The sequence below is a fragment of the Plutella xylostella genome, chromosome 31 (genome assembly GCF_932276165.1).
Source record: "Plutella xylostella chromosome 31, ilPluXylo3.1, whole genome shotgun sequence".
Classification (NCBI taxonomy): domain Eukaryota; kingdom Metazoa; phylum Arthropoda; class Insecta; order Lepidoptera; family Plutellidae; genus Plutella; species Plutella xylostella.
In genome coordinates this window covers 2,225,157-2,247,015 of record NC_064011.1, presented here as the reverse complement: position 1 = coordinate 2,247,015, position 21,859 = coordinate 2,225,157, and the positions used below count along the sequence as shown (strand labels likewise).

General features: G+C 38.1%; 1 protein-coding gene across 16 annotated transcripts in view; it reads right to left on the bottom strand.

The window, feature by feature from the left end:
• Positions 1-21,859, bottom strand: part of LOC105391331 (serine/threonine-protein kinase MARK2) — a 132,653-nt gene that overhangs the window by 80,077 nt on the left and 30,717 nt on the right. For 3 of the 16 annotated variants that reach the window (XM_048632223.1, XM_048632230.1, XM_048632238.1), the window contains exon 1: positions 8,641-8,906. The exons of 3 other annotated variants lie outside the window; for them this stretch is intronic. Coding sequence is in view for 4 of the 13 variants with exons in the window: in XM_048632236.1 (XP_048488193.1) it covers positions 19,498-19,950 (453 nt within the window). In the remaining 9 variants the exon portion in view is untranslated. Of the gene's footprint in view, positions 1-8,640; positions 8,946-19,497; positions 21,499-21,859 lie in introns of those variants that run through there. 10 more of the 16 variants (XM_048632235.1, XM_048632237.1, XM_048632229.1 and 7 more) reach the window with 7 other exon arrangements.

The following is a 21,859-nucleotide window of genomic DNA, read 5'->3' as shown; positions in this document are numbered from 1 at the left end:
TATCCTAACTAAATTGTAGGTACATCCTAACTAATATTATAAATGCGAAAGAAACTGTGTCTGTCTGTCACTCTTTCACGCCAAAACTACTGAACGTATTTGAATAAAATTTGGTATGTACATATGGTCTAGACCCTGAGAAAGAACATAGGCTACTTTTTATCCCGGAATTCCCACAGGAAAACTTATTAAGGCTGCACTTCCAACCGGCAACCCTAGAGCGGTACCTCCAACAAGTAGGTACCTCCAACCGCAGAGAAAATTGCAAATGGCCGCGTTACGGTACTCACCCGTATACGGTCAAGATTAATTGTGACCAAAATGCGACGGTGAAACGGGGCCACGGCATGATTTATAGAGGACGAGACGCCACGCTGGCTTCAAACCGGGTTTTTAAGCGATACTTAAAAACTAAAGACTCTCGCCCTTATCCTTACTCCTTACTTATAATATTATAAATGCGAAAGTAACTGTGTCTGTCTGTGTGTCTGTCTGTCTGTCTGTTACTCTTTCACGCCAAAACTACTGAACGGATTTGAATGAAATTTGGTATACATACAGTCTAGATCTTGGGAAAGAACATAGGCTACTTGTTATCCCGGAATTCCCACGGGAATACTTTTTAAGGCGAAGCGAAGCGCGCGGGAACAGCTAGTTCATAATAAAATTTGTGGACGCTTTAGCTATTGAACTGTTTTGTCCCTCTCTTTAAAGAAAAAATTGTATCTGTCAGAGAGTGACAGAACAGTTCAATAGCTAAAGCGTCCACTAACTTTTATGAATACCTATATGTAATACGGTATATGGTCCACAGAAACAAGACATAGGTAGGTATAACAGTCAACAAAATCGAAATCCAGAGTTAAACGCCCGTCCTACGGTCATAATAAGGAGCCGAGGGTAATGAACATTCGCGGATGACGATGAATGGATAATGCGGGTGACATTTCTTGCCCAATTGCTCATGGTCTTCCCCGTAGAATATAATAGCCATTTTTCCGAATGGGGAGTATTTTATTTCAATTGTGTATGTGTAGGATTACGGGAGTGGCCAGCATAGGCCAGCTGTTGCGCTTGGTGAAGAATAGAGAGGAGTATGCAGAGTTGACCGCCAACCTCCAGTAGTGGTGAACCACTTAAAGAAGAAGTATCTTTCTTCGTGCACCCCATACATACTGATGTACTAAATAATATACCGCTATACCTACCAACCCAGCGTCTGCGTGTTATCAGCTCTATCGCTATCAGGTGTGCCTTTGGAAAATAATCTCACGTTGTCGGTGATACGCGATAACGCGATAACACTCTGTTGTATGAAAGCGTAATGGACTAAAATTAACTCTCTACTTTTGAGGAGTAGATATGAATAAGGCTGCCCATGTTTTCATCCTATTTCACGCATTACTACAGTGCAGTGGCATACAGAGGGGTTACCACCATCGAAACAATCCTTATGCAACGTCGCTCGCTTGTCAAATCTGACGTTGCTTATATGGATCTGACAGATGTTTGACAGGCAAGCGACGCGCTTACGGATTGTTAATTGCTAATGTTTCGGTGGTAGTACGGTAGCAGTTAGGAATGAAGGTATCAAGCACTACGTATCCAACTTAAATGAACCTTCATTTTGATAAGAATAGGTTACATAAAATATATATATATATAACTTTGATTTACTACAAGCACAATAATGATTACTTTTACTGAAATAGAAACTGTTCATTTGGGGGTTCTAAAAATAAAAACTTGACCTTGAGTCGAATAGAAATACAACCGACTTCTTATGTAATAGCCAACTAAATGCCATAATAGCACCCTCTTATCGTACGAAGCCCGAATACTAGCATTAATACTTTCTACGTTAAATTAGGAAGTACAAAAACCAAATTCACTCGCGAGCAATGAAAATGTATGACTGAATATTCTGATAGATAAATATACCTATGATGCAAAGAAAGACTTGAAAACATTGATATTAGAGAGCAATTTCCCGTGACAATAAAAGCGACATGCTTTTACGAGAAACCAGCAAACATCATCAAGTATAAAATGTCAATGCAAATCTATCGTGTCTAGTCTTGTGCTTCGTTTACGTGCGTTTAGATGGTAGCGTTATTTCATGGTGCTGGTGCCACAGCGAATTACGTTAACAGGAAGTTTTATAGACTAATGAGGTCTAGGATTTGAATATATTGCCTGTATTTATTAATTCATTATCCTCATGCCCTATACCTTCAATCTAAAAAGCCCAGACAATTCCTTTCAATCCAAGACCTTTTTAGCTTTCATACTTTATAATTAATCACTTTATTAAAAACTATAATTTTCTATTCAAGTAGCGCGACTCGGCCAAGCGACTCGACTGCACCGAACGCTGCACCTCACCTTGGCCGAGAAACATTCAATAGGGAAACATTCCCTTTCGCTCCCTCGCTGACGCAGGCTAATGGGTGTGACAGAGATGCACTATGGCAAGCAGTTTACACTACTGTGGCTGATGGTGATGTCAAACGTATCTACAGAGAAACCCATCTGACCCGGTGACAGATGACGTAAACATTCGCATTTCCGCCACTCTTCTGGGAATCAAGTCAGGGTCGAAGGATCAATATTGAAGAAGAAAAGTTTAATATTTTGTTATTCGTAACACTGTCAGAATGCAACAGTTACTTACCCACCAATGGCTATGTATCCCGCAAAAATCACAAATAAAAATGTAGATAGATACGGTCTTAGAGTCATTCTTAAAATCCTAAACATTGTAGGCACGCGATATGACGTCAAAGCTGCCAGGAGTGGGTTACTCAAGCTTGAAAAAAACAAACGAACGAGAGCTGTTTTTTTTATTTGGCTCACTGAACTGAGCTTAATTCTTACAATTTTCAAAATCTACAGCTTAACTACCTCTCAGTGAATAAGCCCTACTAGCTGTCTTGAAATCGGTGCGTTTAATACAAGGAGGTATAGTCGTGGTTAGCGCATCGTAGCTCTGAAACAGTTTTCCGTTACCTAGAGTGACTTGCCAGTTCTGGCATCCCCGTTGTGGTACATTCTTGGATGCCTCAAAAGAATGCTTTGAATCGCATCGCATACCTACCTGTGAAGCTTCCCTCTGGTTAGCAAGCAGCGGCTTGTATTGTTCAAAATTTTGTAACAAAAAATATTCAAATTCAAACGTTCAACTTTTATAAAGAAGACTATGAAAAGCGATGTTGTTTGGCAACTTGAGAAACTTGGTATTTCGTATTTCAATTTCCAAACAAATTAATTGCAAAACTCTTTGATCGTGTCAAAGTTTTATAGTGTTTCGGCTGTTGGCGCAAACAGAAAGCTGAAACAAATCCTGAAATGCAAATATAATATCCGTTCCGATTTTCGAAACAAAATTTGCATAACAAATGTTGATATTTTTTCAGGTTTATTATTTTGTCGATTTCATTTTGACAATCTCTAAACTTAAATATCTTTTTCCTTTGCGTGTTTACAGTCTGACTAAGCCGATTGCAACTTTTATGTATTTGCTACGTAACCAAGCTTTTATACAAAAATATCCAACAATAATACAGCTAACGTAATCCGCTAAATTTTGTTACACCTTAACACGCAAATACATTGAGTTTTACTGTGTTTTTTTTTCGGCTTATTAAACTATTTCCTCATAAAAAAATGAATTTCTAAACATGCTATTACTACATCACATACAAATATCACTATCACATCACATACATGTATCTCATACTGTATGAAAACATGTATGTCCTTTAACTATTTTCATAATCATAACGCACAGAAGCGGGCATAACACAACGCCTTGAGGGACGCCCAATAGTTTTTATAGATTAGGCGTCAATAAACTTTCATTTTTTTTTACTTTAGGCGCAAAATTATAATTTACCGAAACTATTCAAGCTCAGCAGAAACTTAACATTGCCTCTTGGCAGAATCCGTGCTTAGCCGTGTGCCATTGTGTTGCGCTCACAGGTTCAAGAGGGTTACTCTATGTCGACGAAAAACGAACCAACGATAGGGGTCGTGCAATCGGCACGTTTAATACAACGAGATAGAGTCGTGGCAAGCGCAGCAGTTTTTCCTCTTAGAGAATGACCCCCCCCAGAACCGGTCGGTAACCTTGTAAACTTTCAATTCGTTAGACTTATTGCATCTAAACGAGCTTCGGTTAACTTTGTCGATTGGTAACTTGGATTCGCTTCGATTTTAATCGGTTGTTAGTTCGTCTGCGGACTCAGTTAGGGTTTAATGGCTTTCGTAGGTTTTCGGAAATGACATGTTATTGGTTCTATATTAATCACATGTTCAACGTGGATTTATATAAATATATCCATTTTTATTTCAATTAAATTTCATAATCTTGTACTACGTGGATTTTTTTCATAGAATTTTTATTCAAATACAGTATTTTTTCAGCAGTAGTACAGAGTACCTACCTGCCGTCCTCTTAACCCAAAATAGGCTTAACGTTACCAAAGAAGAAGGAATTGAAAAAAGCTAAGTACATAAATATGAAAATATCCAAGTAAAATAAAAATCGTATCATGTTTCCGTCAGAAATGGATGTTAGCATATCATCAACCTTACATTCGGGGGTGTTATAAATTTATCTTACAATATTTTAACATAGTGTAGGAGCACAAGAAGAAAATTATAGTATAAAGTATAATAAATACCTATTTAACAAACGAAAAATCGGTACTTTTTACCCCGTATGTGTGCGATTGCATCGTTGACTTTTTTAAAGTAAAATAAATAAATACACAAAGACAAATTGAGAACCTCCTCCTTTGACGTCGTTTAATAAAGAACACCTACCTACTAGTGTATCAGGTTCCCCTCTAGATACTCATTTTGCCCCTAGATACCTCGCAACACCCTGTATGTAAAGAGGGTGCGACCCACTCAGCCGCTCGCGAGGAAAACACGAGAGTAAATACACATTCAAGGGCACTGGCGCCATTGCGGTGATTTTATCAACTCGTAACAGGCATTTCTGATATCTAATGCGACTCTTTATGAGTTTATGACACTGTCTAGAGTACCAAGTTGTCGTTTTATACAGGGTGTTGCAAAGTGGTTTAAGCCGAAATGGGGTGACAAAGGGGGTCATCTTTAACCGCTTTTATTCTACGCCTTTTGGGAAATCACTACAAACAAAGTCATCCCCATAGTACAAAGTCACATTACCAATGAAGTTTGTATGGCTCTAGCAAGTTATTATTACGACATTTTTCAGATTTTCACCGTCTCCACAGAACTTTCACAAGGTACCAACGCATCGTAGGGAGCTTCCAAAATGGAACCGTGTCACATTGACCGGGTTACTCCTTGCAATACGGGCTTGGACTATGTAGGTGGCCTACCTTTCAGAGTGAATGGTGCCGGTATTTCACCTATCTGAGAGGTTCTGATTTAAACCACTGACCCCAAAAATTGAGGTGTTTTTATTTAAGCCTTTATTGCAGAAATATTTAAATAAGTGTACAAAGGGTGAACTTAATGCTAATGCATTTTCTACCATTCAACCCAAAGGAACTGCAGGAGAAACTATGTTATTAAAAGGGTTGTAGGTAGGTATACAATGTATGGGATTTCTATGCGTTTAGTTTTTGAAAGAACTCAACTTGGTAGAAGGACTACAAAGTATTCTCATTCTCAGCTAATGAATGGATTAGCAAAGGATTAGATTATAAAAGGTTACTCCTTCCCCTGTATCTTTTTACTTTTAACCGGATAACAAAGTACCTACGCGTACTGCCTGCTATGAAAAATTCAATATAAATTTACAGAACATTCAGAACAACGGAACTCCCGTTTTCAAATAAAAAAGTCATAGGCATCAGCTGTAGATTCTGTAGAACCTCCTGCCTTAAACCACACACAAAACACTATCTTAACACAACGAGCTTACGGTCTAAATTCGAGGCTGGAACTGTTACAGGTTTCCTGAAATTGTTCAATGTACTCATATAAAGGTGGAAGTTGAACTATGTCGAATAGAGTCCAACACTTGCTGTTCAAAATTAACTCTTACTACGCACGAATTAAGACTCGTTTCCAATGTATGTATTATCCTATGCCTATATGTGGTTCTTACGGTAGGCTTGTTCAGATTTTCATAGTTTGCGGGGCGGACTATCGCGCAAAATATCAGAACTGATAAATTAAGAAACTATGTTCTGAAAAACTGAAATCTAAAATCTCATTTGAATTCCACTAAAAACAACCGTTATTGCTTTTCTCTTTTGACGAAGAGGTATTATTTTTTGTTCTTCCCTACTTTCTGCCCCTGAAGCTCCTGCAGGTTGACTGGTAGAAAATGTTTTTAGCATTAAGTCCACCTGATTGTATATGTACTCTTTGTAAATAGTGCAATTAAAGTAATAATAAATAAAAACAGATTATCCCTGTCACTTTTTGTATAAACGCTTGAAAACATAAGGTTTTTTTTGTCAAATGGCGGCGGTTATTACAGTTTCAAGTCATCAATTCCTGCAATAATCCAGCTTATGGCAATATCCCTCCGACTACGTACAAGCAACAATAGCTATAATTCATAATAGTTACCGACTATGTGTATGTACCCACAGGATGCCAAAGCAAATTGCCCGGCTTAATAATGTATTAATAACACTTGAGATTTCGATATCTAGCAATAATATTATGTAGCCAATATACACAGCCTATACCGTACACTGCGTACACAAATACAAAGCTTGAAAGCGTTGGCGATCTACCATGTGCCTATAATAATTATACACCCAGCTTCGCGTGGGACTTTGATTATTTGGTGAAAGCGTAGTGCCAGAGTGTTGTGATGTTGTGATGAAATTACAGAGTTCTACATTCACACGTCTGTTTTTTAATCTCAGATACTAAATTGTCAGATTCTGTCAGTCGATTGTCACGCGATTAAGTGGCGTATCGTTCTATTGGCGGGACCATCGACTTTTGATGAACCGTTCAGAATCTGTCAATTTATTATCTGAGATTAAAAAACAGACTTTTATATCTTCGCAAAGCCTTGAAAACGTTATTCCGTCTGGCAACACCACTTCCGTTTAAAAATGGCGGCCATTGTAACACTCTTTCGCAAGCGGAAATCAAAGCCTGGGCCACTCTGACAGTACGATTGCGTTTTTATTTTTCAATTACCATTCTTTGAAACCAAGTTTTCTTATCTGTTATGAAATTTATATTAAAAGAAAATATTCAAGGAATCCCTTTAGTATGATTTGTCCACAGTGGGTCATATAAGTTGGGTTACATAAATAGATCAAAATATTTTCTTTTAAAAATATAGGAATATAAACAGCAAACATGTCAAAATTTACATACGAATTGCCGGGAATTAAACCACGTTCTCATGTTTTTACTGCAGTTCAGTTTTTACATAAGTATTTTAGTATTCATGGCGGCAAATGAAAACAAACCATCCATTTAAAATATAAATAAAACAGTATGAATAACTTATAAGTTATATCAAGAAACTACGAATGCCGGGATTGAAAGAATCTCTACATGTAATAGTATTTTGTGGGTGGAACATTATCATTGCTCGCGATTCTATAATTTAAAGCACAAATCGCTGTCCAACACGTAACAATGTCACATCAATACTGGCCTCAACGAAGATAGAACCATAACGCACACTGTTAAGGATATAAAGTCCACCAACAATTTACACCTTTACACCTTATCTATGAAACATATCACTATCTTTGATTATATATTATACATTAGCTGTTAAAAAGATTATCTCAGATTCTCAGTAACTACCAAGGAATATCGTAATAATCTCCAACTTTTTCTGTTGCATGTTGGCAGAAGAGGACAGATGTGTGTGAATACAGGTGTTATAGATTTTCAACAGTTGGTTGGTTGTCGGTAAATACGAAGGTTTTAATAATGAGAGTAAGAGATTGTATGGTATAGTATCGCTGGAACAATATGCATAATATTTAGCGTTGTAATGTAATATTTTAGCTAAGTTACACATATTATTATGATGATGATAACAGAATGTTTGAAAACAATCAATTTAATAAATGAATCACTCCACAATACAAAAAGTATAAGGAAGGACTCAATAATAAAGTTAATAAACTATTAAAACAGTTTCACTGGATCATGACTCAAAAGTTGGAAACAACAGAAAAACCAACTCTATAACACAAGAGTTAAGGACAATCATTGGTTACTAGAGGAAGAAAGAATTAGTGATTTTAAAAAGGTATCGATATCGTGTCGTGATGTAAGTAACATTCAACAATTCCAAAATAGGTATAATAACCTACTACGAGAACTACGGCAAAAACGGAAAAGAAGTTTCGAAATAGACATTTCCTTATACAGTATTCGCAAGGCACTTAGTCACCGATAAAAAAACACAAACGACCAATACTCCAATGTCCTACAAACTGGACATAAACGATATAAACACGGTACAAAATGAAAACATACAACTTTTCCTGCACAGCGGAAATGGACCGACCAGAACGGAAACCGCACAGAACCCTGCAAAACTATCTGAAAACAGCACAATACAGATTTCCAACAATTGTAGATTATAAAAAAACACATTTATCGAAACAGCTGAAGGTCGATAAACTTTCATCGTTTAAAAACCTTATACAATGTGGTTGCACGGGCGTAGATTCGAGTTATTATCCGGAGCGGCAGAGCGAAACGCAACGGTACATCCAGATCTGTGTACAACTGCCGGAAACGAGCACAAAACACTTTCAGCGACGGCAAATCCTGACGACACTGACACTGTAAAACTCACACTCGTCAAACACCGCACTGGAGCACTCAAATTTGAATTTAACGTAAACAAAGATGGCGACGCGTCGTTCCGCGACGGCGGCCGAGACGCAACTGAAGGAGGTTACGCGGCGCCGGCGCAGCCCCGCGCCCCGTTATCAGGCTGTGCGGGGGGACCGCCGAGAAAACGCACAAGATAACAGACACGCGAAAATTATGACATTGACGCCCCGATTCCGAAAGCAGAAGTTCTAGATTAGAGCGAAATTTGTCAGGTAAATACGTGCGTACTTTTTAGTTGGAGAAAATGCTGTATTTATTGGTTACACCGATGAATCTTCAGAAAATACAGAATGTAGAGCATTCACAATGTAAGCCATATTTTATTTCCATCATTAACACATAGTCATCCTTGTTGATGAAGACATTCGCGACCATTTTTCATAGTCAATTTATATTTTTCATTGATGGACTAAATTTTAAGGCAATTTACTTCCTTTATCCCGAAACACCAAGTAATAAATATGCAATACGACAATGCATAAGACAGTCGAGTGTTTGCCCAACTGGCGAGGCCGAGCGTGGCCGAGTCGTGTTGTGGGGAGAGTTTGCCAAAACTGGTTTCGAAGCTACCGAACGCCGGACTCGCAGCAAATTATTGCCCCAAAATAATGAAAGAAAGCCTCCGCGAATTGCAAACACCGATCATTGATAACCAAGAAAGTTATACACATAATACATATAACAGTATTGTGAACAATTATTAGGGCTTTCGTTGTTTATTTGTATAATATGGATGCTCCCTGATCCCTGGGGTCCGCCAAATACACTATTTACCTTGGCCAGTGAAGCCTTATTAACCGACTTCAAAAAAAGGAGGAAGTTCTCAATTCGTCGGGATCTTTTTTTTTTTTTTTTTTTATATATTTTTTTATGTATGTTCACCGATTACTCCGCCGTTTATGGACCGATTTTGAAAATTCTTTTTTTGTTGTATTGGGTTGAGCTTCCAGGTGGTCCCATTTTTTTTTCAGAATTTTATCTCTCCCCCAAGGGTGGGTAAAGGGGTAAAAACAGGGTATGAATTTCCATTTTGGGCACATATTAACCGATTCTAATGAAATTAAGAACGTAAATATAGTTCTTATAACAAAAAAATATGATGGTGACCTTGAGCTGATCTGATGATGGAAACGGAAGGCAGTCAGGGGAACTCCTCAACGGTATATAGCAACTATACTTCGTGTTTAGGCTTGAATCAGTCGTATTGATTAGTAGGACTTTTTGGTATCATTTGCACCTTACTTTTGATTGAAAATTATTTGCAAATAAACTAAAAACTATAAAATAAAATAATAATTAAAAAAATTAAAAAACCGACTTCAAAAAACCACTAAAATGTAAGAAATAATTTAAGGTTTACACAAATTCTACTCGTATGTGACAGTACAAATATACCTAAGCAGGAACTGTTCTTTTTTGAAGTTGGTGCCATATTTCTTTAGATTACTTTGTCACCGCACCAACATCAAAAAAGAACAGTTCCTGCTTAGGTATATTTGTACTGTCACATACGAGTAGAATTTGTGTAAACCTTAAATTATTTCTTACATTTTAGTGGTTTTTTGAAGTCGGTTTTTTATTTTTTTTTTTATTATTATCTTCTTTCTGTGGTTTTATTTGCTCTTTAACACCTTTCTATTTAATTTCACAGTACAGGGAATGAAGTGACATGGCATGATATTCATTATGTAAATATTAACGCCGATTGTAAAAAATATGACAGTCATTAAAATTTTACCAGATTTCATTTACATCATGGTCATCATCATAGATTTTCAAGTCACACGCAGAAAGTGGGTGGGATGGTGGATATTTCATTTCAATCAACCATAATTTAATTTAAAAAAGTATGAACTGAAACATGACATTTTCGCCCATAACATCTGCTGCAGAATTTGTACAATATCACAAGCCCATTAACATTTCGGGTGCCTAAAACTGCCGTTAATAATAAACTAAAAGCAATTAACAAGTATGCTGCGGGTAGCCATTTGTTACTGCATAATGTTCGCGAGACGCGGAGACGTTTACCTCGACTAATAGCTCAGTTATTTCACTGCTACTAGTCAATAGGGATGCTACAACTACAAGCTAAAAAATTCTTACAGTATAATATAACTTTTTCCGCGGGGGTCTACGAACCCGCAATATGCCCGCGTGGCCTAAATCCCCTTCTTGATTGGAAGGAGACCCGTGACCTAGCAGTGGGGACATGATGGGTTGTGATGATGATGTCTACTTGCCCTGGAGTACGGCACACCACGGTAATTGTTAATGGCAAAGGAAATGATTCGTTTTACAAAGATGTTGCTCACTTACCGTAGTTTCTGGAGTGCCCAACCTTTTGTACAGTGTTCGGTTTGTGCCTTGTGATTAGTTATGTGATATGTCAACACTCACTACCTTTACTACACTAATGCATCCAAACTGGTCCCAATACTTTTGGCTGCCGATAAATTGGTATCCTAAATGTCTTTACTTAAAATGGTGCTCTCTGGAAATAGAGTTTTCGCGGGAATTGTAAATTATTGAGCGCTCAGCTGCCTCCACGATCCTTTAGTCTAAGAGACAGGCTTTAGTTGGTGACGGGCGGCAAACACGACTTTGCTCTTTATTCCTATAATTCCTTAAGTGTTATGTGAGGTTGCAGTTGAATGGAGACTGTAACTTCAAACTTAGCTTGAGACACTAAAGGCCTGTTTCATAATGTCTGGATAATGGCTACCTGTGGGATGTAAGACATGCGGTTATTATTTGACATACAACCACTACCGGATACCTATCTAAGGTCGTCGGTCTATCGAGCCGGAGAGCGTCCGACTCTACGCCTGTTCGTGGTGTCCCCTAAATATCTCGTTTGTTTGAAGTCAATTCATTTCGAAACCCAATGGCAAATTATTCGTTCATGCTACTTGCTAGAGAGCTGGTTGTGATCAGCAGGCTTACAGAATGTCACTTAGAGCCCTAAAGGCTGTTGAGGTATACGAGAAGTGACAATGTAGAGCGGACACGCAAGTGTTAGGAAACACAGTGTGGGACGGCAAAGCCACCATTGACAGCGTAGGTGGTGTGATATTATGCAAACAGTGGCCATTAGCAGTGGATTTAGAAAAACACATGGTCTGACGTGAAGAACGTAAAGGATCACTATCATAAAACCTTAGGTTGGTAAATTATAATTATTTTAATATAATTGATATTGATTTATAAAATTTGGCGAGTAATAAAGCCACAGTCGTTTATACTCCAAACTACTGTTGCCACGAATAGTGAATTGGCCGAATACCGAATACCGAATATTCGGCGACGCTGCCGGCCGAAGCGCCGAATATTCGGCCGCCGAATATTCGGCGCTACAACCTGTTTTTTTTGTTCCTGGAACTGCTTTGAAGAAGTCGCTACAGATTATATGAGAAATGCTAATTATTATGAGGCAGAATGCTGTGGCAAACGAGTTGAATTTTTATTTGATAATAGTTCGCCTAGATCGCATGGCTGATCCTTACAAGTGGTGGTCACTGGTCAGCAAACAAAAAACAATACCCGAACCTTTTAATATTTGCAAAAACTTATCTTTCTTCACCTGGAAGCAGCGTTTATAGTGAGAGGTTATTTTCTGAGGATGGTTAGAATGAAAAGCGCAATCGTGGGCTACCAAAAATGCTGAAATGCTCGTTTTTATCCAGCACAACTTACTACTGATTAATTTTAAGTACTAAAATGTTGTGATTTGGAAATAAATACACAATTTGATTAAAATAACAAGTAATTTTTTACATGATTTACTATTCGGTATTCGGCCCGAATAGTACGCACTATTCGGCCGAATACCGAATACTGAAAAAACTGGCCGAATAGGCCGAATACCGAATAGTTGCCGAATATTCGTGGCATCTCTACTCCAAACGTTCAAAACAATCCACTGCAACCTTTGACAGGCATCCAAAGGAGCAAATTCAGCCTATTCCTAAATGCCAGGATTAAAATTATGTAAAAAACATACAGCTTGTAACATGTATAAACCAAGAGAGAGAAAAAGCGAAGATTCCCAGCTAAACTGCAATCTTGTAGAGTGTTCGCGATGGAACAATGACGACCGTTGCGCTGACAAGTGAAAGTAGAGACGACACCCACCACTCCGCACTTAGCGACTTCCGATAACAATTTTAAAATATAGACTCCGCTTAGACTTGCTGCTTAAGTACTGGAGATACAACATCTGCGCTGTGACCTAGTTTTGGCGTCAACTGGATGTTAACAGGCTCTATAGATGCGTTTTAGTTTTTGACTGTATTCTGTGATACAGGTAAAATAATTGCTTCTGTTTAACGAAATTCAGTAAATTGTTATTTGGTTTTTAAACTCCGCCATACAACATCATTTATTCTCATGTAATTGGCACACGGTTGAAAAGTTACATAAAGTTTATTCAATTTAACTTTCATGGCCAATTTTACTTAACAACCTTCCCCTTTTCGGTTTTCCATGTGTGGAGACAGGACTTGACAAAAACATAATTCGAGCCGCGTCGAGATTTCTTTCCAGTTACAATACACGTAAAGTTTTCAACAATTTACTCCAAATAAGATACTCAACCTAACCTCAACAAAGGAAACTCCGAAAGTCAGTGTCAAAAATTAAAACAACAGAAAAACACAGACCAACAATGACGAATCGGCGAAACGCGACAATGAACTAGACAAGGAGGTCGCGGCGAAAAATCTAAAACTTTAATCTGTGGTCTGTTCTCTCTCAACCGACAATCACTCTAGCGGCGATCGCTTTAAGGTGTGTGGTCGTGTGGTGCTAGACTGTAGTGAAAGGCCCAAGCAGGTTTCCCGCGTCAGATGACGCAACGCCCCACGTGACGAGCTGTGAGTCAGCAATGGCTGCTCCCGCGTCGGCCATGCGTGTAATGTCAGACTCTGTCGGGTACACTGGCTCGTTAATCATCGTGTGCGATGTTGACGACTGATGAATGATGAGCATGATGATACAATCAACGGTACAGTTATCGCCAAAATTGGCAAAGCTGAAAACTTGACAAGGTTGAGGAATCATGTCAAGATCACGGAAAGTTGAGTTGACTACTCTACTCTATGTGTGTAAACAAAAAGAACAAAGATCTTATAGCAAAAACATTCAACTAAGCAATGGAGACCTCGAAATCGATTCGCGAATCACAGACAACGCGGTCAACGCGCAACACCAAATTGTAATTTATAACAGAATTACAATTTAAAGTATTCGCATCGAGCCCGCTCACTTCGACCGGTAGACAAGCCGTCGACCCGGTTCGCGAAAATCACGCCCTGATGAATCACTCTGCGAAGCTTTGTTTTTTTTTTCCGCACAACCTCCACTGGCCAGCCAGTTACTCGAGCGAGATCGGTGGCGAGCAAAGAGGACAGTTGGAAAATGGAATTTTAAAACTTCATCGAGGGACTTTTTTTTTGGTTCGATGCAACGTCTTCTTGCGCGTGTATTGATTTAACTTTTAGAGGTACCTTTTTAAAGTTTTGAATATTATAAAATCGAATCTCAAAGGTATTTCAGCCATTACTTATTTTCTTTCGGAAATAATGTTAGGGGAAATGGAACCGTTGATTAAATACCTAATCTGTTCGTCATTAAAATGTTATCTCAGCTTGCATGAGCTGAACCCTATAATCTAGCACACGTCCGTTTTCACAATAGACAATGCAATAATCAATAAAATAATTAATTGCATTTTGCTCTGATTGCGATACTTCCTCAGAGTCACAATAATACAATTTCATTACTGATCATTATTATAGCAGGAAGCTACACATTTTATATTTTTCTTTGGGACATTTTCATAGTCTAAAAAATGTTTTCTTCGAAGCCTCAAGCATTTTGCTTTTAGAGTTTTTCTTAACAAACCTAGTAGCGCCATCTACCTACAATCAACAACAAACAATAACAACTCGTTCAGCTCAAAACCAGGCTTTTCGTCATTTAAAATTCGAAACAAAATGAAGCAATGGATGTATGAAGTATTATTTTTAAGTCAATAAAGTAGTATTCTATTCTATTCTATTCTATTCTATGAATGAGAGCGGGACTGAAACATGCCGTTTTAAAATCTGCGGATGCGTTAGTTGGTGGGGATCCTGTGAGGGGTGACGAACCTTGTCACAGAAACGAAGGTTATCGACACTCTACCTACTGATGTAGTGGAAATTGACAGGGTTACTACGAGAGTTGTACTCAAAGTTAATAATAATTTAGCCCGCATGGCCAGGGTACACCAGACGTATATAAGGTAGGTACAGTTGATATGTAACTCTGGGAACCTCCCAGAGTTACATATCAACTTTCGATTCAGTAAACAATCTTCTAATTTTCCGATAACTTTCGTTCCACAAAATTCGTTGTTTTGCAAGTCCTCAGTATTTATTCACGGACTTTTCAAGATCCCATTATAAATCAGAGCTACTTATCGGGAGTCCTCGTCATCAATTATTAAAAGCAGGCAAATGTAATAAACTGGCACAGAGGATAAAAAGATTTGGGAACCCTCAAAATATATTTAGTTAGGAGAACTGACTTAGAACATTAGAACAAAAAAAACAGACAGACATGTAAAATCAATTGTGTTTTCCAGTCAGGAGTTATAAATAAAGTTACATACGCAGTACAGCATAGATATCGGCAGTGATGTATCCTATAATCGTAGGTAATACCCAAAACAACGATTTGAACCAAAAGTTAACTTTAAAAAAGTCAAATCAGTTACAAAGCCAAAGACAAGTGGAATACGACATGGGGAGTACAAAATTGAAAACCCATCAAAATACTTCCCTACCTATGGCGGGATGCTTCTCAATGGGTTAAATAGACACAATTGGTGCAGAATGACTGTAATTATAATGTTTTTTTATTCGCCAGTCACACTCCGTTTCTTATTAAGGTTAATCGTTGGCCGCGCAGTCACTTTTTTGTTTTGTCTATGCTATTTTTTTATCTTTGCGTTTTATTTTTCTCTGGTCATCTTTTTGTTTTAACTGTGTCCTTAACACGATCGAAGATTCAATCAAAAATCATTATTACTAACTAATACCAACTAAAGCTTTTTAAATTCGTCTAGTTCTCAATCTGTTTTCGTCGGCATGGGGACATTGACCTCAAAGTTTTTTTAATCACTCAACTGTAAGTACTTCAAAACATGATCCAATCACAGACCTCAATCGAATAAAAAAAACCTTCCGCAGAGTAGTTCCGAACAAAGTACTCATTATTATGGTAATCATATTGATGTCTAATCTGTTCGTGGCTTGTAAAGCCTAGTTGTAACCATTTGTGGGAAGGGGCCTTAGCTAGGTTGTTAGGCCTATGACTCTATAACTATAAGTTTTTGCAGACACGTTGAAAAAACACCAAAGTTTAGTATAGATACACGTGGGGGTGTGTTTCCTTTTTATTACTTTCACAGGAAAATTATTATGAAGTTAGCTCAAGAATGAACTAGATGGCGTTGGCAGCTGCCAATGAAAATTTAATCGGGCACTTTCGAAACCACTAGCTCTATCTACCGGTTATACACAGAACTTTTTAACCATCGACCAAACAGGTATCGACATTGTCTTATACTCAGTTTAAGTAATTTGCAGCCACTGCCAAGCTCGTACTAAGATAGATCCCTTACATTATATAATGAATTTTTAATAAGTAAATCTTTTATATAGAATAGAATATAGTATATTTGAATGATACAGAATTAAAACTTAGTTGGTGCAAAAAAAAGTTATACTTCAAACGATCAATAAATTTACGGTCAATCAAACCGTCCCGCCGACTAACCAGGATGCAGGAAGACATCCAATCAGCGAGAAGAATTGAACAAGTCCATAAAAACTGCCGGGTCTATACATAGACTTTGAGCACCTCGCGATATGACTCTGTAATCCGTTCCTGGATGATGCCTTTTCAGCCTTTGTGCGAGTGTCGCTGCAGCTGACGGGATGGAGCATATTCGAGCACATTCTTGAGGTTCTTTTATTCAAATAATAACAACAATAAATATCTTGTAAATAGATCTGCCTAACAATATTTATATGAAACTATTAGTACCTACCGAAGTAAATAGTAGATTATGAACCAGATCGCCACCGTCACTTCTTGAGATATAATTATGTATGAGGACTATGCCAAGTATCACGTCCTGTTTAAACGAAATATAGTTCTGGACATACTACCGGCTATATCATTTCATTGAAATAAAATTAAAACAGCTATTGAATACAATTTTTTTTGTCATAAATAGATTGCGGTAATGTCTGAATATAGTCAGACAAAACTTACACGTCAGTTTTTATACAAGGGCTTAAAACTTATAACACAAATAATTAGACTGAATAAAATAGCGGGAGCACATTACAGAAACATGATCGTCATATAAACGTCACCGCGTAAGCCTCCAAGTTATTTACGAGACGCTCAGTCGAGATAAGTGCCATTATTCGCTGATGTAGGTATTTGCAAGAGGAATATCCAAATTCTAGCGAAGGCATGGTAGTTATGTTATCGTAATTATGTGCGTGATAATTTCACCGATCTCCGTTCTGAAAAGTGGAATCTTATAAGAATATTATATTTTGTATTTTAAGGATTGTTTTCAGGGAATAATAATGGAAATAAAAGGAATTTACTGAATTACTCACATACAACCTCTTACAATAAACAACAAAACTAGAAATGATGCAAAATAAGATTTAGGATAATCAAATAAATCAATCATGAAATCCTCTACAAATATAACATCTAAATCTAACACAAAGGAACAACTTTGATCTTGACAATGCCTATGAATTGTTAAAGAACGAAAATGGACATAAACTCAATCGGATCCTGACAAGTTAAATAGCCTTTGATGGGTCATAAGACTCCCTCAACTCGTTTCAATTCATGCCTTAAAATATTTGCGTTACGGTTCAATATTGAACGGATATTTGGGAGTACCCCGAAAAGTTTAGTGTCCATCTTTGAATAAGGATGTTGCTAATTTTCGATTTTACTTTCATTGCCACTTAAATTTGGCGCCTGTGCTAAAACACCAAATGTTGTACAAAGGCCAATATACACTCTTTTTATCAGCATAAATTCAGGTTGAATGGCGTCCCACGTCACGTTTTAGTTTTCGTTGGTTCGTCGTGGTTTCCACAATAGAACCAAACCTTTACCCAACGTTATTCAGATAATCTCCAGATATGGCTGGCCCACAACAACTTCATTTTGCAATAACAATATCAATGATACATTAACACTTTAGTATGTATAGCTAATCATTTTATGAACAACATTATTTTACTCGTACATATGGTGATTACTCATTACCACAATGACTTATAGTTTAATAATATGTGTGTATAGGTAGAATACATTCTCAGTAGGTACTTAGCAGTTCTAATGAAATCAAACATTTGCTATGACCTAAGGGCTCGAATTCGAGGCTAGGATAATATTTTCCTGCTAGCAATTATTATATTACTATTGACATACACACACAGGTCTATATGTCAATACCTACCTATAGTTTTTTGTAGCATAACTAATGAAATGTCAGAATTCCGCAGGATTGAAAATTAAGAGTATAATAGTAATTGCTAAAATTACATGGTACTTATGTAAATAAAGTTACATCCAACAACTGGAAGACTTTTCATTAAAATATTTTCCGTTTACGTCCAAAAGCTTTATTTCCGTGACCTTCCAACGTTAACAGTCAGACATCATAACAATACCTTGTTGTGTGAAGTGTAAATGACTGGAGAGGATGAAATTTTCGCTGTGGCCTCGCGAAATACTGTCTTAATTCTAATAAACGTAGATTGCTCAAGGAATTGTGAGGAAGAGAACCGTGCTCTTTACTGACCTCATTCTTTTCAGGCGATTTGGATGTTAAAATGGCCTCTGGCAGAAAAAAATATATATTCCATAAACGTTTTTCGGGAGGGCTCGTAAAAGCGCGTTTAACAAAATGCAATTTAATTCTTATCGGTTGAGGCTCAGCCCGAAAACGATGCTACAGAATCGCGTAAAAATTAAGCGTAAATATAAAAGCTTTACTTATCGGAAAGGTTGAAGGTACAACCAAAAAGGAGGTTCATTTTCGCAGCACTCAAAAGTACGAATAACCAGACCAGTTTAAAGGAAACCCCTTTTTGCAATCCCAATATTTGGGTCAATCGCTTAGAAAAGGGAAAGCCTCTCAGGCAACTTGTTCAATTTATTGAGCACTAAAATTCGCGTTAACCTTCAGCGCAACACCTGTTCGATCTTTTATTAAATTTCATTAAATCGAAACAGTGGAACATAATCATAATAAAATACTATTCCATTTTAACTAAACACATCGGAAACCAAAAACATAATCCATCTACCTACGCACTACCGCAGCACGCAATACTAGTGTGAATAAGGGCTGATTTTTAGTAGTCATATAAATATTATCTGAGGAAACAAAATTGTTGTTGTCACTGTTTTATAAATACCACCATATTGACACGACAGCATCAAAATTATTGCCCAGATAACTTTTATCTAACCGTTGAAAAATCAGCCCTATGTCGCAAAAATCGCACTTTCGGCCAACCGTCACGTGTAAACTCAGACAAGGGAACAAAATCCACCCACCTTATGCACATGCCGATGGTGTTGCACCGGCGGCGGCGGATGGTGCTGCGGGAGCTGGTTCTGTCCTGTCACCACGACAGGCAGGCCATCCACGATCGTCACCATCACCCTCTTGTCCGCGCTTCTCCGCCTCTCCAGAGAGTTCCTCCTTCTCCGCTGCTCATCCGTCACCGGCCGAGCCAAAACCGTGCGACGCTCCAGTCTAGGGTTCGGTAGATTCTCCGCTTGGCGAGTCGCCGGCGTGTGGCTTTTGGATCGTTTGAGCAGTCTCATGACGTGGGATTTGATGGCTTCAGGTTTGCTCGCTTGCGGGATGTCTGGTTTATGTTTGTAGGACTGGTGGCGCTGGACCGACACCGTATGGCCCATGGCTGGTGGGGCGACGTTGGACAGGGATTTGACGGCGTGAGCTGCATCGACTTTGTGGCCGGCCACACACGACACTTCGTACATACCGCTCGCTGTTTGTACAATCACTCACACTTCATTTTTCCACTGCACGGAACCACTGATCAGAAATGTTGTGGCTTTAGTGAACTGTTTAGCTGTGCGTTGATATGTGGTTGATATGGTATTATCGGGAGTCAATATTGAACTGTCTATGTTAGTGTTTAATCAAGATGATAATGTGGCTTTCGGTCCTGTATATGACTGCGATTACACCTGTAATATTAGAGTTTGAATCTAATGAACTGACGGAAATCAATATTGGATGTTTAATGATCACTAGACAGGTGCGTGTATGCAATACAAATGAACCACAATGCCAACAGGCATAAAGTCTAGACTTCTCAGTAGCTGTTGACAGGTACTTTTTGCGCGTCAAGCCAGTGATACATCATTTCCTGTTAGGTGCTAGCATTGATTAAATAAAAGCTTTGCAGTTTGATGCTATGAAGGCATCCACGTGCATAAAAACAATTTGCGGTATCCTTCGCAATGTCATTGAGTAAATAATTTTCTGAAATAGAGATAATTTCCCAAGAACACGGACGCCAACCTTGACCGCACCGTTAGATTACTCGAGTCCCCCCATCTGACAAGTTGTCTGTATAATTAAATTATTATCAGTCGAGAACTCTTTATCTCGCTGTAACCGTCAAAGCTTACCCTTGACAGTGGTATCGTTAGTTAAATAGCGCGATCTGACGTCACACAGCTATTCCATCGCGACAACACTCCTTCCTATTAAGAACCAGGTAGTTAGCAAATATTAACCAACATGTAGTATAATTGTAATTGTAACTACTTGGATGTCTCACGCGATGAAAAACACAAACTGATTCAATTATTCCGCCACCGGCTTACGCACATGGCATGGAAAATCACGCATTAGAATACCGCAGGTATTATTAACACAAAACATTCGTGTTTGTAAACAAAGTTGGACTGGCAAGAAATATTTATCTTACTATGTGTTGCTTTACATATTTTTCTGGATAGAATTGGGGCGGAGCGTCGCCGCACGTCCGTTCCGGCCGGTGGTTCGCGATGAACTGAACTAATACAAAACAAACGGTGGGCGCGCGGCCCTCGCGGGTCACTCTAGCTAACAAAAATCTATATTTCTGTGCGAAACCACAACTCGTTGTACTAAACGCATAACAGCCCTCGATAGTTGATTATTTCATCAAGATAGAGTAGCCCTTCTACGCGCGTATGGGAATCGCGTTCTTTGTTGTGTTAACGTAGATTACGGACAATCGCTCGTAAAGAGTTTGATAACAAATTGTGTGTACAGTGGCATGTTTATGTCCGACAGCGTATTGACAGTGGCGGTCTACTGGGTATCAAGTGCAGTTGGTAACACGACGTATCATGAAAGTATGTATAATATTTAGTTAGACCGCTAATACAATATGAATGCTCAATGTTAGTGAAGCTTTCGTAGCCTAATAGAACAAAATGCCTGTTACTAATATTAATACCCGTTTTAATATGGATAACTTACGGAAACGGGGGTACCTACTTTTTATCTGGCATGTCTGCATACCTATATCTTCAACATTTTATCATAGTGTCTGCTAGAGGCGCTCATTTGTATGAAGAAAAAAAACGCATTTTTTTTTCGTCAAGCAAAATCTGCAAACCCACACTCAAAGTAGAATTATTGTCTCAAAGAATTCCTACGTAATCTAGGTTATCTGAGTCGGCAAATTTTATACACCATAGCAAATGTAAACACAATGTAAGCATGACTGTGTTATAGACCCTTAAACGTAAATAACCACATACAATTGCATACCTAAGGCCGTTTTATGTTACGACCGCGGCCGTGAGTACCTACCTAGTATCTGTTCTATGTGTCGATACAATTTTAATCGCATTTGAATAATACCTACATTTGCATAAAGTATTAAGG